Consider the following 14,603-nt stretch of genomic DNA (forward strand, 5'->3'; position numbering starts at 1 on the left):
ATAACTGAAAAAAATTCAGGATTGTGTGTTTTGTTTTACCCACAAAAAAAGGATTTAATTTGCAGCACAACTAACTTGGATTAGTATGATTCATTTATGGTATATGATTAATTTTTAACCAGTTTTACCTTGTTGTTCTTTCAATTACATGCAGGCACTGTTATATGCATGTGTTCCTGTATGTAGGCTATGTAGAGGTAATGTACATATCATTAAATTATTCTTATATTACACTCCACCATCCCCATTCACACACTTTTCATGAATTATGTCAGCCAGGTGGCATCATTTCTCAAAGGGCTTCCAAATCTGGTTCCCATCTCTATGTATTTATGAAAGCATCCTATTATAAAACCACACTGTATATAAAATACATCCTAACTAAATATCTCTCACATATGCACAAAATAGAGAACAGCAGTATGCAGCATTACTGAAGAGATTCAATATAACGACATCAATTCCCTCAAATAATACTCTCTCTCTCTGTTTATCGGCAATGAGGAACACAATTGTTTATGTTTTATAAGCTCATTTTAAACCAAAACACAGTTTTTAGAACAGATCATAGACTGATGGGATCATAGTGGTATAATTTTAACAGCTGAAAATACAAACCATAGCCCCACTACCCCTTCAGAGCAAGATGAATCTGGAGTGTTATGTTACTCCGGCCACATGGTGGCAGTGTTGTGACGGGTTAGTTGACCGCGTGCCTCTTTGATAGGAGCGTGTCTTGTGGGTCTGTCTGTGCCCGCTATGCACAGGACTTAAGAGCGTTTACCAAGATCACGTCAGACTGTATGTGGGAATATTTGCGTTTATTTCTGTGCTGGTGAGGACGCCTGACAGAATATTGGTACGTATGAACACAAATACGTGTATGTGCGTCAGTATAGATTATTTGCTTTGGCAAAACTTTAAGCACTTTGACTATAGTTAAACCAGAGACTCCCTGTTGTCTGACCTTTTCTAAATTAATGTGAAGGGTTCGACTTGCCACGCCTTTCTGAATCTCTCCACTCACGACCTCCTCTATGTAACTGTGTCTGTTTCATGTATCTAAATTGACAATTCTATTTTTTTATGGAATATTGCAGATTATAAATGATTTATCCTTGCAAATATTTTTTTTAAATTCATGTGCCCTCGTAAATTTTTAATCAAAATAACTTCCCCTCCCATTTGCTGCAGCATCTCTCTTCTCTGATTACGTGTTTACTGGCGCGAGGGCGGGATATCCTGTCAATCTCATGAGTACCTCATGATTTTGTAGGCCAACCCGGAAGTTAGCGGCGCACGGGTTCCCTCGATCGAAAGCCTATGCATTTTTTCCCATAGACTTCTGGAAAATCGCAGAAAATAAGCTCTGTGTTTAACAAAGGGTTATGATTATCTATCAAGATAATCTTTACAAGTTAAAACAACATTCATACATTTTGAAGCCTAAATGAAGTCGTCAGATATAAAAGGCTAACAGTAGGCTATAAACGGACTACAGCACACCATGGTCGCGGATCAACGTCGTCACCACCAAGCTTCCTCAAACTGTATTTAAAAAAACGTTTTTTAAAAACATACTCGCTGATTATGATCTGTGCTGTGTATGGAAACTTATCCACTTTTTCATGAGAAATTTTGTCCAAATGTCCTGTTTGTCATGATTACATCTAAAGTCCCCGCCAAAGGAAGTAGTCCCTTTTAGCAATTTGTTAGCAACCGCCGTTTTTAAGACACTATAATAAAGGTTTAAAAAAAATCACACGCGGGTTATAACTGGTGTGTTTTATGTCATAGATAAAAACGTGAAAGTATTTAGAGGCTTTGTTAACCACAGACCTTATTTCAGGTGATTTAGCAAAAACCCATTAAAAAAACCCAGACTTTACAGCGTTGGAACCGGAAGCCCTAAAATGCTAACTCGCTTCCGGTTTTTGCCTACAAAAATGCGTCATCCCTGAGGTACTCTATAGCAAACCGATCAATTAACCGTTCGCAAAGACCCGCCCCCTTTAGTTACTGTTGCTATGTCTGACAAGCCATGCCATTCTCTCGCCACACATCATGTTTTCGCGCAGTGAAAAAGGTACATGCGGCGCAAAGAGGACACTGACAACGCGTCGACAGACAAGACAGAGAAGGTTACTTTAGATTTCAAACAAACAATAAATACCGTTTTGTAGCTCTTTAATGTGTCGTGACAGATCGCTGTGCCTCAGTTCAAGCGGCTCGTGAACCAATCATCTCTTCTTACTAGTTAATTTATAGCATCAAATAAACATTGATGAAAGAATGTTGTTTCAACTGTGGAAAAAAGTCAGTTCACTCAATTTTTCAGGTTCAAGTCCACCGACGTAATCTACTAAATCCCCTGACTGCTTTGTCAGATGTAATGGCGGATTTGGCTTTATGATTGGTTAGATCGCCTGTCAATCAAACTCCCTGCGAAAGTTCAATTCCAGATGGACAAAATCAAGCCCCGCCCTACATTTTTTCTTGTTCGAGAAGCAGTTTCATTCAGATTAACGTCACAATACTATTGTAACTTCTGTTTCGTGTCAACTTTATGCCTCATTAATTTCTGAATCTAGTCTTCATTCACGACTCCCTCTATCCGTGACTCTTCCTTAAACTTGCCTGCTTGCGTTTAGCTCTTTTTGTCCCTGTCGCCATGGACACGTGTGGGTGTTGCTTATCATCTCTACTTGCTGTTTCTGTGTTATATGTTGTAGCAACCAAACCAAGACACAGTATACTACACAGATCTATCTTATTTTCACTCTCTCCCTCCCTCCGTCTCTCTCTCTCTCTTTCTTTCTCTAAAGGTCCAGTTGCTAGGTAACAGTTAATTGTCAAGAAATAGTTACATGTGTTGCAATGTATTCTGTGATTGGCTGCTTGAAGGAAACGTGTGAGAGAAAAGGGAATGAAAGGAGAGTGGGGGAGTGAGACAGGAATAGAAAGAGTAGGTTTGTGAAATATTGAATTGCAAATGGTTTTAAAATAAACAGCTATTACTTTAAAAATAAACAGCATGTACAACATTCTCATGATTAAAACAGCTCTTGCACACAGGAATCAATAATCAGAATGATAAGTTTGACATGATTCGATAGGTACAGAAAAGAGCGATAAGTACTTTGCTTGCAATTTGTTCATGATGCAGTGAACCAGACGTATCCAGGGCAACACCAGTGGATAATAAGCTCTCATTCACGTTTCATGTACATTATGTCACGAATCAAACCTAAGCTTGTGTAGAGCACAAAAAAAAAAAAATGAAGGAAAATTTGTTCCACAATTTTCATGTCATAACAACATAATAACTCAAATGAGATTCATATTTGGCACAAGATGCTGATGACACTGGGGGGGGAGTGTCACCATTTCCTCTCAGATTCTCGCTGCTGGAAATGTATGGAATAAGACAGAAGGACTATAAAGCTTGAGATCTCTCCCTTTTATTTTGTTTTTAGTCAACACTGTTTTGTACAAAGAGACAGAAGAATATATCTTAGCACTTTTCACACTGTGTCTGTATTCTCAATAGCTTAAGTATTGTGAAATGTCTCATTAAATTATTGTAGCCTTAACACATGTATTCTCTCTCTATACAAAAACAGAAAAAGGAAACCATTTTTGTCATATTTACAGAATCTGTACAATTGTGATCCATAAGTAAGATTTAAAATAAGTGGTTAAAATACAAGAAAGACAGAATTAAAGACAACAACGGTGTAAATTTGTGTCTTAAATTCTGCTCCTCGGATGCTATTAGAATGGCACTGTGCTCCTGGTCCAGTGGTCTAATAACTTTTTCCCCATGTGGCTATAAAAAATCTTCCAGACAAAAATGTATCTCAAACTTCAATATTTTAAATATTTGTCTTCATATATTAAAAGGCTATGGAAAGGGGACATAATTATTTACAGCAGACATAATAGATAACCATTGCACTGTGCTCTGTTTCCTTCTCTCTCACACACACACACACACACACACACTCACACACACCTGCACGCACACATGCCCACTCTCACACAGAGGTAATCAAGCATATGATTTCAGATACACGTACAATCATATGTGACGTACCTTACTGGGGAGGGCTCTGAAATGACAAACCAATAAAATAGAATCAAACTACCGAAGTCTTATCCTACTAGTCATCAAGAAAAAATTTTTAGTTAAAATGAGAATGAATGAGAATAGAAAAAAAAAAACATAGAACATTGGCTACTACCTCTCCCGTCCTCTTCTGCCCATTTTATCGGCCCATCTCCGTTGTATATTCTGTCTCACTAAACCTGTATTTGTCAAATGATATTAGCATGCTTTTACAAGGCCACATCTTTAAAGTGTGAATCGAAATGAAATATAAAATTGGAAAGCTTTTCAGGAAGAGCAAAGGCAAATGTCCCTGACACTCGCACACGCAATCACACAATACTTCCTCTACATACTGTACTACTAAAAACTATAGGCTTGACTCTCCAGTACAAACACAGAGATTGACAGGAAATGCAATGGTCTAAGTCTGTCAACACATCTCTAGATCTTAAAAAATGCCACACTGTTAAGAGATATCTTATGAGATATCGTTAAAGGATTTACTAAATAAAAGAAAAAAGTAGACCAAGCATAAAAAAATCTTAAGGGTAATTTGAAAACATGGTTCCATGCAAAGAAAGGTATTGTGAGAGCAAGTGAGAAAATCTTGTGTGACAAAAAATGGCAAAATTAGCATTGGACACAAAAATGGTCTTCTCCTTACCTAATAGCAATATTCCTGACAAAATCGAGCACTATCACCCAGATTTAGGTTTGCCTGATAATTTCCCTATTGAGTTATTATTCCATACATATCCATTTGTCAAAGATCTTGTCAGTTTATTAGAATCACCACATCTATTGTATGGCCCTGAACCTGTATGATGCACAGTTTATCAACATATTGCATCCACAAAGAGCAGGCATGATATCTAAATAGACATAAATGTATGAAACGCTAAAGATATGGCAATAAATAAGTAAAAGACATGCATGCTTGTCTTAAACACAAACTCTCACACAAAGACAACTGAGTCAAAAAAGAATGGCAAAAAGTTAAGATAAAAATTCACAAATTGATAGCTATACATCAATTATAAACAAAATATTATAAATATTGTGCTTAAAGTGGAGATCTGTTTGGCTAACAGTTCATTCACAAAGAAAATATATAAACAAAATCTGCAATAAACACAACTAACTTCAAGTAAAGGATTTTTATCTAAGCTGTGGGCCAAAAGTAAAAAAAAAAGACAATGTGTTCAGACTGCCCTGTCATGAGTTCATTTGTGGTTTCAAAAAAAAAAAAAAAAAGTAAATAAATACTTGCAAAGAACCTCACGTTTATCCAATTAAATGAGTTCACTTGTTTATTGATTTAGTTAATTAGGCAATTTAGTTAAATGATATGTTCGTTTTTGCCTGTGCCCATCCAAAATTCCTGAGAAATACCTCTACTTCATATAAGTGGGTATTAAAGCTGCAAATTAACCTCAAATGGATAGGGGAAATAACTGGAGTCATCCCTACCATTATCTTGTCTTAAGTAGTTAAAAAAAGGACTGGCGAATATAACGAAAATATCTAGAAAATTTCTCTTCTGCTGTACAGGTGCAGTAGAGGATTGTGTTAGCCTGGACAACAATAGGGAGGATTATAAAAAAAATTCTTAATGTTTATCCATACCATTGAGTTTTAAACTGATACATTTTGCAGCAAAGTTGGATTGATAACCTTCACTCTAATTCTTTAAAATATCTAACAAATAATGTAAAACATAAATTTGTAGAGTTACATCCTTTCTGTCTAATCACTGTACAATGTGGAAAAAATGAATATTTACATAACAAAATGCAAGCATTTGCTGAGAATCTTGCAAACCCCTACATACTGTGCACTGGTGTCTCCCTAAGGAAAGTACAGATAAGTATATCCAATACTAACTGCATTCTAAGAGGAAACAAATCCATGCCACAGTTGTTATTTTACTGCTTGATCAAAGACTTCCTAAGAAATGGGGGACAGTGGAGGAAAAAATATTCAGTTGATTTTTGTTTCTATATTGTAGATAACACCATACAGATGTGACACCCTGCAGCTCAACTCTCAGGGAGGATACTGTGCACTGTACAATGTTGTGCAAACCTCAAATATCCTACGTTCCTATTATTAGAACTAGTCAGAATGATAATTTAACTGGTTTTCTTTTGAACTTCGTTCTCGAGATTAGTACTATGAACACATTCAGGCTACTTTGTCTCCTCAATGCTGGATATTCCATATCAGTGCTTATATCACTAAAAGGAAGGTTCCAGAATAATATGAATCATCCAATGACAAATCTGTGTGCAGTGACCAGAAAGTTACCATGGCAATATGACCTGTAAATCTGGTAGTCTGTTAAGTCTTGGTAAGGCACATAATGTGCTGTGTATTAAACCAATATTGTTCTAACAAACGTAACATTATAAAATAAGGTGAAAAGAATACATTTCCTTCACAATGATATCTCAAGTACAGCTGAAGTACTTTGCAAATCATGCCTTGTACACACATTTTACAGCACTTCATACTGGTAAAATAAACTTGAATAACCAATAATAAAGAACCTTTATGGAATCCAAGTTTGTCTACAACTCGGTTAACAATCAAATTAGCTCAACTGACAAATCAAATAAGCCTCCCGCAAAGTGGTTTGTTAACCAAGAACTGAAACTACAGTACAAATATATAACAGCATAAAACATCCAGAAACCAAGCCCAAATGGAACATCATAAACATTGTAATAATATATAATAATATTATTATCAAGAACATTATCAATACAATTATTGTAAGTTTTACCCTGTTGTTTAAAAAGAGTAAATGATTTCCATCCACAATTGTACAAAGGATTGTACACGGTTGTCTCCATCTGGATAGGCCGCTATTTTGATGTTAGGAGCAAGGAAATAGTGGGATATACAAAAAAAACCAAGAGAATAAAAGAGTGAAATAAACAGGTTTTCCCCCCTAATCTCAACTTTTCGACAGTGGGCAGGTCCCCTCTCTCTATGTACATGCGTACGCTTGGCAGCACATGATCCGCCTAACTTAATGAAAGCATGAGTCAGTTCCATACACGGTTTCCTCTTCTTTTTGTGAGCATGAAGGTACTAATTACACACTTCCTTTTCAGTTTTCTTTCAATCATCATTCCACATGTCCGTTGGCTTCTTTTCCACATTTCTATCAGCTTCTGACTCCCATTTTCAGACATCGGACTCTATACTGGAAAGCTTCTCATAAACATGTCCATTGCTTGATCCATTAAACGGTCTCTGTCCTTGACCCATTCCTAACCCATCCCTTGCTGACAGCAGCTTGTTGTTGCTAGGTCCTCCACCGTGGTGGTTGCCAAGAGGCCCGCCCAGACATAGCTCCTTGGGGAACCGAGGGGCCACATTGGACAGCACCCCAGAAGTTGCGGAAGCAGGCAAATAGGAAGTCACCCCCATGGAGCCCCGGAAGTCAGCCCGACTGTTGTTGAGGAGCTGTTGCTGCTGCTGCGGCGTCTGTTGCTGCTGCGGCTGTGCCTGCTGCTTTTTGATGTAGTATGATTTGGCACCGTGTAATAGACACTGGTCATCGCCGAAGGTTGGGATGAATGGGTTCTGGTTCACCTTATCTGGGTAGAGAGATTTAGACAAGGAGTAAGTCCCGACCCCTCGGGTACCGCCCACACCTCCTCCCATCATGCCTCTATCCCTGTCCCTCATGTCTCTCTCACCCACGGAGCGACGGTGCAACCCACCTTCACCCCCACGAAATAAGCTAAATGATGAACCCCCGCCCTTCCCTCTGTCCCCAAAATATGTTGTCTCCCGCTCCCCTCCCGCATACTGCTCAAACATCTGGGCGTAGGGGCTTGCGCCCTCCATGTAGCGGTCTTTGTCTTTTAGGCTCACGCTTCGGGGTGGAGGAAGCATTGACGCTCCGCCACTGCCTCCAAACCCACCCATCCTGCCTGCCCCTTCCTTCTGCAGCTCTACAAATGTGTCATAAGAGTGCTGCCTGCGCAAAACCTTACCACCTGGGCCAAATTTCCGCCTCTGTACCTGGGTTTGGGCCCCTGTGCCTCCCCCTCCCTTTCCGCTCTCCAGAGGGTGCTTGCCCCCAATTTGATCCAAAAGGAGGTGGTTGTCCTCACTGATGTCATACAAGTTGCCCGGTTTCTTGCAAGAATCACACCGCTTGCAGGAGGCTGAACTAGGGCGGCTTGAGATTTGTCCACTCCCTCCACTGGATCCCCCAACTCCCCCAGCAGCTGGATAGCCCCCAGCCCCGCCTCCCCCATGCATGCAAACTGGCTTGCTTCCTCCACTTCCAACCCCTCCACTGTGGCAATTGCGACATTCCCAATCCCCTCCAGCCAACCCTCCCACCCCTCCGATGCCCTTTTCCCAGCATGCATGGCCCTGTTGCCCAGGTGATCCTCCTCCCATTCCACCCTTACATTCTGTCTTCTTAGATTTACCTTTCAGGAAATCTTCCATGGGAACCAAACTAGTGCACGCTCCCCCAGCACCACCGCTACTAACTACTCCACCGCAACCGCCTCCGCCCAGTCCCACTCCTCCACCCATTCCTGGAGCATCACTTAAATCCAAATGTTCCCATGGGGATGCCCCTTCCTTTGCTCGAAACTGGTCCACATAGAAGTCCCTCAAATTATCTTTGTCTCTGAATAGATAGGAGGTGCAGTTACCACCTCTCTGACTCTTGCGCTCCACGGGCGGGGTGGCTGAGCGGTGTGCTTGTGTTGCAGGATGATGGTGGTGATGATGATGGATAGTGTGGTGGGGGCGTCTCCTGAAGCCAAGCTCAATCTCATCCTGCTCACGGCGAGATTTGGCAGAAGCGGGTCTCTTTTTTAGGCTGTCCCTGTACTGCTTGCGCCGTTTGCCGTGCCCTTCGAGGTTCCCATAGGTCACGGTGTGAGTGGAAATATCAGACACGTCTGATCGAATGTTTCCATCGTCCCCTCCTGATCCCACCCCACCTCCCCCACAGTACCTGTCATGTCCTGCAATAAACCCTGAACTGGATGCCCCACCCTTGAAGGAGAACTTTCCGTATAGATCAGGAAGGCCAGACTTGAAGCTTGACTGGGTTGGGTGACCTGCAATCAGGTCAAACTTTTCCCTGTTCCGATGTGTCAGCGACTGCCGTGGCTGGGTGGTGAAGATGGGCGCTACCCCTCCCCCTAAGCTGTCACAATCGTACCCACCCTCCAATGAACTGGCACTCCCTAAGCTACGAGGTCGGTTAGGCAGGGGACCCGACATACCGAGAGCCAGTTCGGATCCCGTGCCCCCATGGTGGTGTAGGTAATGATCCTGGTACAGGTTGCTGTCCTTCAGGTGCAAGTTCCCAAAAGTCCTCTCCACCTCGCTTACATAGTCGCTGAACATGTTGTCCTCTGGCAGGTACGGTGGAGGCTTGCAGTCTGTGTGGCCTGCTAGGCTGCGCCGGTGTTCACTGATGTCATAAACGGCTGACTCACGATGGCTGTAGTCCAATGCGCTGTGAGGTGAACCATTGACCCCAGGCACAGAGGTCATGTTTTTGGCAGTACGCAACAAACGGAGAATGTTGGAGTGGGTGTTGTTCATGTTCATGTTCATAGTGGCTGATGGGGAGTTAAGGGCTGATTTGTTCTCTTCAATCTGAACACCATGGATGCAACTGTAGATGCCCTGTTGGACAGATAAAATGAGGGAAAGCAAAAACAAAGGAAAGGAGAAGAAGGAACAAACAATATGTGATTAGATTAGTTTAATGAAAGTTTTAATTAGCAGCAAACATGTTCACAATTTTGATGCAAAGTTCAAGTCGAACCTTTCATGGCCACGTCTAAGTCAAGTCAAACCCTTTTGTCACAAGTCCCTTCAAGTCTCAAATCTCCTAGTTTCTATAGTTTTTAAGTATTTATGCTTTCAAATTAGTTTTGTAATTACTGTTCTGACAGTCTTTATGCTGTAGTTTAGTTTTATAAATCCTACTGGAGGAAAAAATAATTATTATACATTTTGAAAACTTATTTCAGGGATTTCCTTTATCACGTCATGTTTAAAATTAACAGTTTATCCATCACTGCCTTTAATCTTTTGACATCATAAATACAAGAGGAGAAAAGGGAAAATGAGGGAGTCATGAAGAGATGAAAAGAGTGAGAGAAAAACAGAATGGAATAAGTTCAAGAAAGAGAAACGGCAGGGGCGAAAGAGGTTGTGATTGATGATGACATGGTGACAGAGTTGCAGTAACTCTGTGGTTTTGACTGCCTATCAATGTCTTCAATCAATGTGATTAAAATTCAGCTGACACCACTGTGTCTACTCCTCTGTGTTTCTCCTTCATCACTGCCATGACAAATTAATTACACAATATTCTAATAAACCTCTCCAGCTCATTCACCATGATGCAGATTTACTGCATTTTAATCCATTTATCTGTGTAGTTTTGGCTGTATTTTATCAAACTCATTTCTTAATGGCAAATGTGTTATTGTTTGACTGGCTAGGAGTCAAAATACTTCATTATCTTTTAAACTGTTGGGTGTTTCCATTTATATCCACACTAACAAATGTTGTGATGCACTATAATGAAATGTCTTTTAAAATTATTTTTTTAATATAAACCATGAAAACCTTTTCATAACAAATAATACTTGAAACACATGTGGAACAAATAGAATTCTCCTCAAAACATTTCAAAGGCTAAAGGTTACACTTCTACTGGCGATCTGTCCCTCCAGTGAGGCAACATGTCAGAAATGTTTCCTGTCTTGCTCTTAGTCACACTAAGTGTCTATCCACTCTTGTGTATTTTTTCCCTCTTTTCTTTATGTTCCTCTTATCTCCTCTACCTTCTGTTTTTTTGTAACTCAGGTCATCCTTCCCAGTGTGACTCTTATTCTCATTCATCTCCTGACCCTTCAATCTGATTGGGTTGGAACATATTCTCCATTCAGTGTTATCTTATTTCTTTTTCTCTTTCTCTTGAGAGGTGCCATTCTCTCCCATTTTGTCTTTTCCCCTCTATTCATTTTAGATTCTTCTTACCCCCACCACAGCAACACTGCTTTAGCTAGTGTTCAAACACGCATCTACATCTCAAAGGGAAATATATCTAGTAAGAAAAACTGTTTCTTATGTGTGTACTTGTAGCTGGGGAAACTGGTCATGCAAATTGCCCTGTTGGCTTACAGACCAGTGTAGAAATAATAATTCTTCCTGTTAGCCTCAATAATTTGTGAACTCAGGTAAACCCAGGCTTATCTTTGAGTCACTTGCCAATTTAGTCAGATAAACTGATATTTACTTCCTCTGTGTTCATCCCAGACATTATGTGGGTCATGGCACCACCCCAAATTGCTTGAGGCATGATTTGATGTCCGAATGTCTAGAATGAGAGACTGCTGCTTTGGCCTGTTAGCTCAAGATCAGGGGTCTGATTTATAAATACTACATATGCACAAAATGGGCACTGAAAGTGTTTGGCATTTCCCCTACACACATCTGAATGAAACAAAACATATTCACATATACACCACAATTGTCAAAATTATACCCCTCTCAAGTATGGAGTTAAGCCCTTAATCATCATCCAGAAGTTTCAGTCTTGAGATCTAATGATTCTAACGTAAAGGAAATGCTTATACACTTTTTACATTTACATTTTTTTAAATTGTTTTTACACAGCAAAATTATTTTCTTAATCAGTATATTTGTGTTGTTTCCAGTAAAAATACTTAAACTTCCTTAAAACAGTAAAATTCACTCAAGAGCCAAAAGGAGCCAATTACATAAAGTTATGCTTAAAGCTAATAAATAATAAAAATTTACATTCAAGATACATTTGTTGAAAACGCATCTTAATACTTCTCACGTAAATTTATCTTGTTTTAAAGTTGGCATAAAATAGAAATTTACACTTTTTTCTAAATGCACGTTAGAGATCTTACCGTGAACCATTAATTTGGGCATATATATATGCAGGGGTTAAATTGGGATTTGTTATGTGGGGGGCTCTGTGATTTCAGGCTTTCAAGGGGTGAGTGTGTATGCAAAGACTAGTTGTATCAATTGACAAACTAAAATATAACAGAGAGAGAGCCCTCTGCTATGAACAACAAAATGCTGATCAAAATCATTCTATAGATGCTGGTAGTGGTAGTCTGATGACAATAAAATAAATTAAAATAGTAAGACACTATAGGGCTGTTACCAAATTAAATCATTTACACTGAAAAAGTACAACTGCATTCAATAATGTTATGAGATTCTTTAAATATTTTTGAATATACAAACAAGAAATGTTGGTGGGAATGGGAAATGCATACTTTTAAACATGAAATTAAACCACCAGTAGATGGCGGCAAGTGACCGTCTTATTGAGTGAACCACTGATTCATTTATTCAAACGATTCATTCAAAAGGCTGAATCAAGAATTAAGCAGTTGTTTATATGATTGGGCCATTGATTCTTTACTCAACGGATTCGTTCAAAACGCTGAATCATTCTAAACGGCTGAGCGCTGCTGCGAAATGCGCTGGTTCTTCTTTGTTTGGAACTATTTTTTTCGCTGCTGCAAAAGAACAAAAAACAGGCAATATTGGACTTAAAACGTAAGTGATTAATATTAACTACTTGTTTATTGAACTGTTAAATTAGTGTCAATTTCAATCAAGGTGATATTCAGGAATTCAGCACTTTCGGTCGGGCAAAGTTTAACTTTATCATATATTGTAAATAGCTAGCTATAAAAAACCCACATATTGAATTTTTATTGCAACATCATAACTGAGGTTCTCTGTGTGAGCAGAGCTCATTTGTTTTGAATTCTCAAGAGGTTACGTGCGCCTCAACAGTGCAATAGGCTATCACCGCCAATATACATTAGGCAACATATATTACTATCCACTACCACTATCGTCACTTAAGCTAAATGAATCATTCTCGCGTTTTGGTTGTTATTGACATTTTAATCAAGCTATTTATCTGGTCAGGCAAGTAAAATTCTCTTTCACATCAAAAAATCCACTTGTCCCGCAGTCCCGGACAAGCGTATGTTGAGCCTATGTGCTGGGGCTCAGCCCTGGACGGCCCCGGCCCAATTTAACCCCTGTAATGTGTGTGTGTGTGTGTGTGTGTGTGTGTATATATATATATATATATATATATATATATATATATATATATATATATATATATATATAATATTTTTTTTTTTTTTTTTTTTTTTTTTATTAGTTTTTTTTTTTTTTTTTTTGACCAATCAAAATTTCATAATTGGATCTTCGGTAAAAACAACAAACCTTCTCTCTGGTGCCTTATTCGCTCCTGCAAGCTTGCCTTTATCTGTCTCAACTATTGAATTTAATGCCCACATCTCAAAATCCAATGAACAACCGAGTCCCCACCCTACTTCCCCTAGATCTGTTGGTACATCTGTTTCATTGCAACTTTAAGGGTAGGAAAGATATTTTTACTGGGAAGCAAGACAAAGACATTAATTAAGAAAATGATTAGCAGAGTGTAATATCTCTTATCTGTGCTCGAAGTCTCCAAAGCTTCAAGAACTAATTGAACTCAGCAGGCTGTTGGCTCCATAATAATAGTTGAGTCAACCCTTGTGGTTGTTTGCCTGCAGATCAAAGGTTCAAAAGTAAACCTGCCACTCACCCTGCTGATGGAGAAGGTGATGCCGGGTTTGCCCGAGCACACACCCATGAAGCAGAATCGCAGTTGCCAGTAGAAGAGGTGCTCTGCGATGAATGTGATAAGGGACAGGGCCATTGCAGCTCCCAGCATGTAGAACACACCTGCCATGTTGTCTACATCCAGCTGACTGCTCATCACCTCATTTTTCTCATTGTGGCAGATGCCAGTCAGCCACAGGGCCTCAAGTTCCTCCATCTCACCTACAAAGAAATAGGAAAAAGATTGCTAATTTCTAAAGTTTGGTTTGTATGTGTGTTAGAAAAAGAGAGTGACTATTTGTGAATCTTTACATTTTTTTTCTTGCTGTCTCTCTCGATGTGTGTTTTGTGTTTGTGGCCTTTGAGAGCTTTTGAGCTTTACCGTTAGCAGACGTGTCTGTTCACTTTGTCTATCCGTGACGATTTCTGCAGTGCATTTATTTCGAGCCCCCACAAAACTGTGCACAGTAAACAAATTATGGCCCCTCCGAAGTGTAACATTTGTCATGACGGATTAATCCAAACTCATAAGCACCGAAGCTCTCTTCTCATTAATGATTGCTTATGGGAGTCACTTGAGATTTGGTTCCCAGCTCTATTAAGGGCCCTGAGGGGCCTGACAGCCTACATAGGAGGGACAGGATCAAACTCCAAAACACCATTTGGTGTCCTGCAGGTCTGTCTTTAGGGGTAAATGCAGATATACACAAATATATTCAAAAACACACATGCAAAAGATTCCATCCATTCAGTGGCTGCATTTCTATTTCACACTGGGAACTTTACCTTGTGACTTAAGCCTTCA

The 14,603-nt window shown here is 39.6% G+C and overlaps 1 protein-coding gene across 1 annotated transcript in view; it reads right to left on the reverse strand.

The window, feature by feature from the left end:
- Positions 1-7,303: 7,303 nt before the first annotated feature.
- Positions 7,304-14,603, reverse strand: part of grin2bb (glutamate receptor, ionotropic, N-methyl D-aspartate 2B, genome duplicate b) — a 99,380-nt gene continuing 92,080 nt past the window's right edge. The window contains exons 13-14 of the mRNA XM_067404896.1: positions 13,782-14,020; positions 7,304-9,790 (exon numbers count right to left, since the gene is read on the reverse strand). Coding sequence (XP_067260997.1) covers positions 7,304-9,790; positions 13,782-14,020 — 2,726 coding nt within the window. The remainder of the gene's footprint in view (positions 9,791-13,781; positions 14,021-14,603) is intronic.

Source organism: Chanodichthys erythropterus, chromosome 12, assembly GCF_024489055.1.
Source record: "Chanodichthys erythropterus isolate Z2021 chromosome 12, ASM2448905v1, whole genome shotgun sequence".
NCBI classification, from domain to species: domain Eukaryota; kingdom Metazoa; phylum Chordata; class Actinopteri; order Cypriniformes; family Xenocyprididae; genus Chanodichthys; species Chanodichthys erythropterus.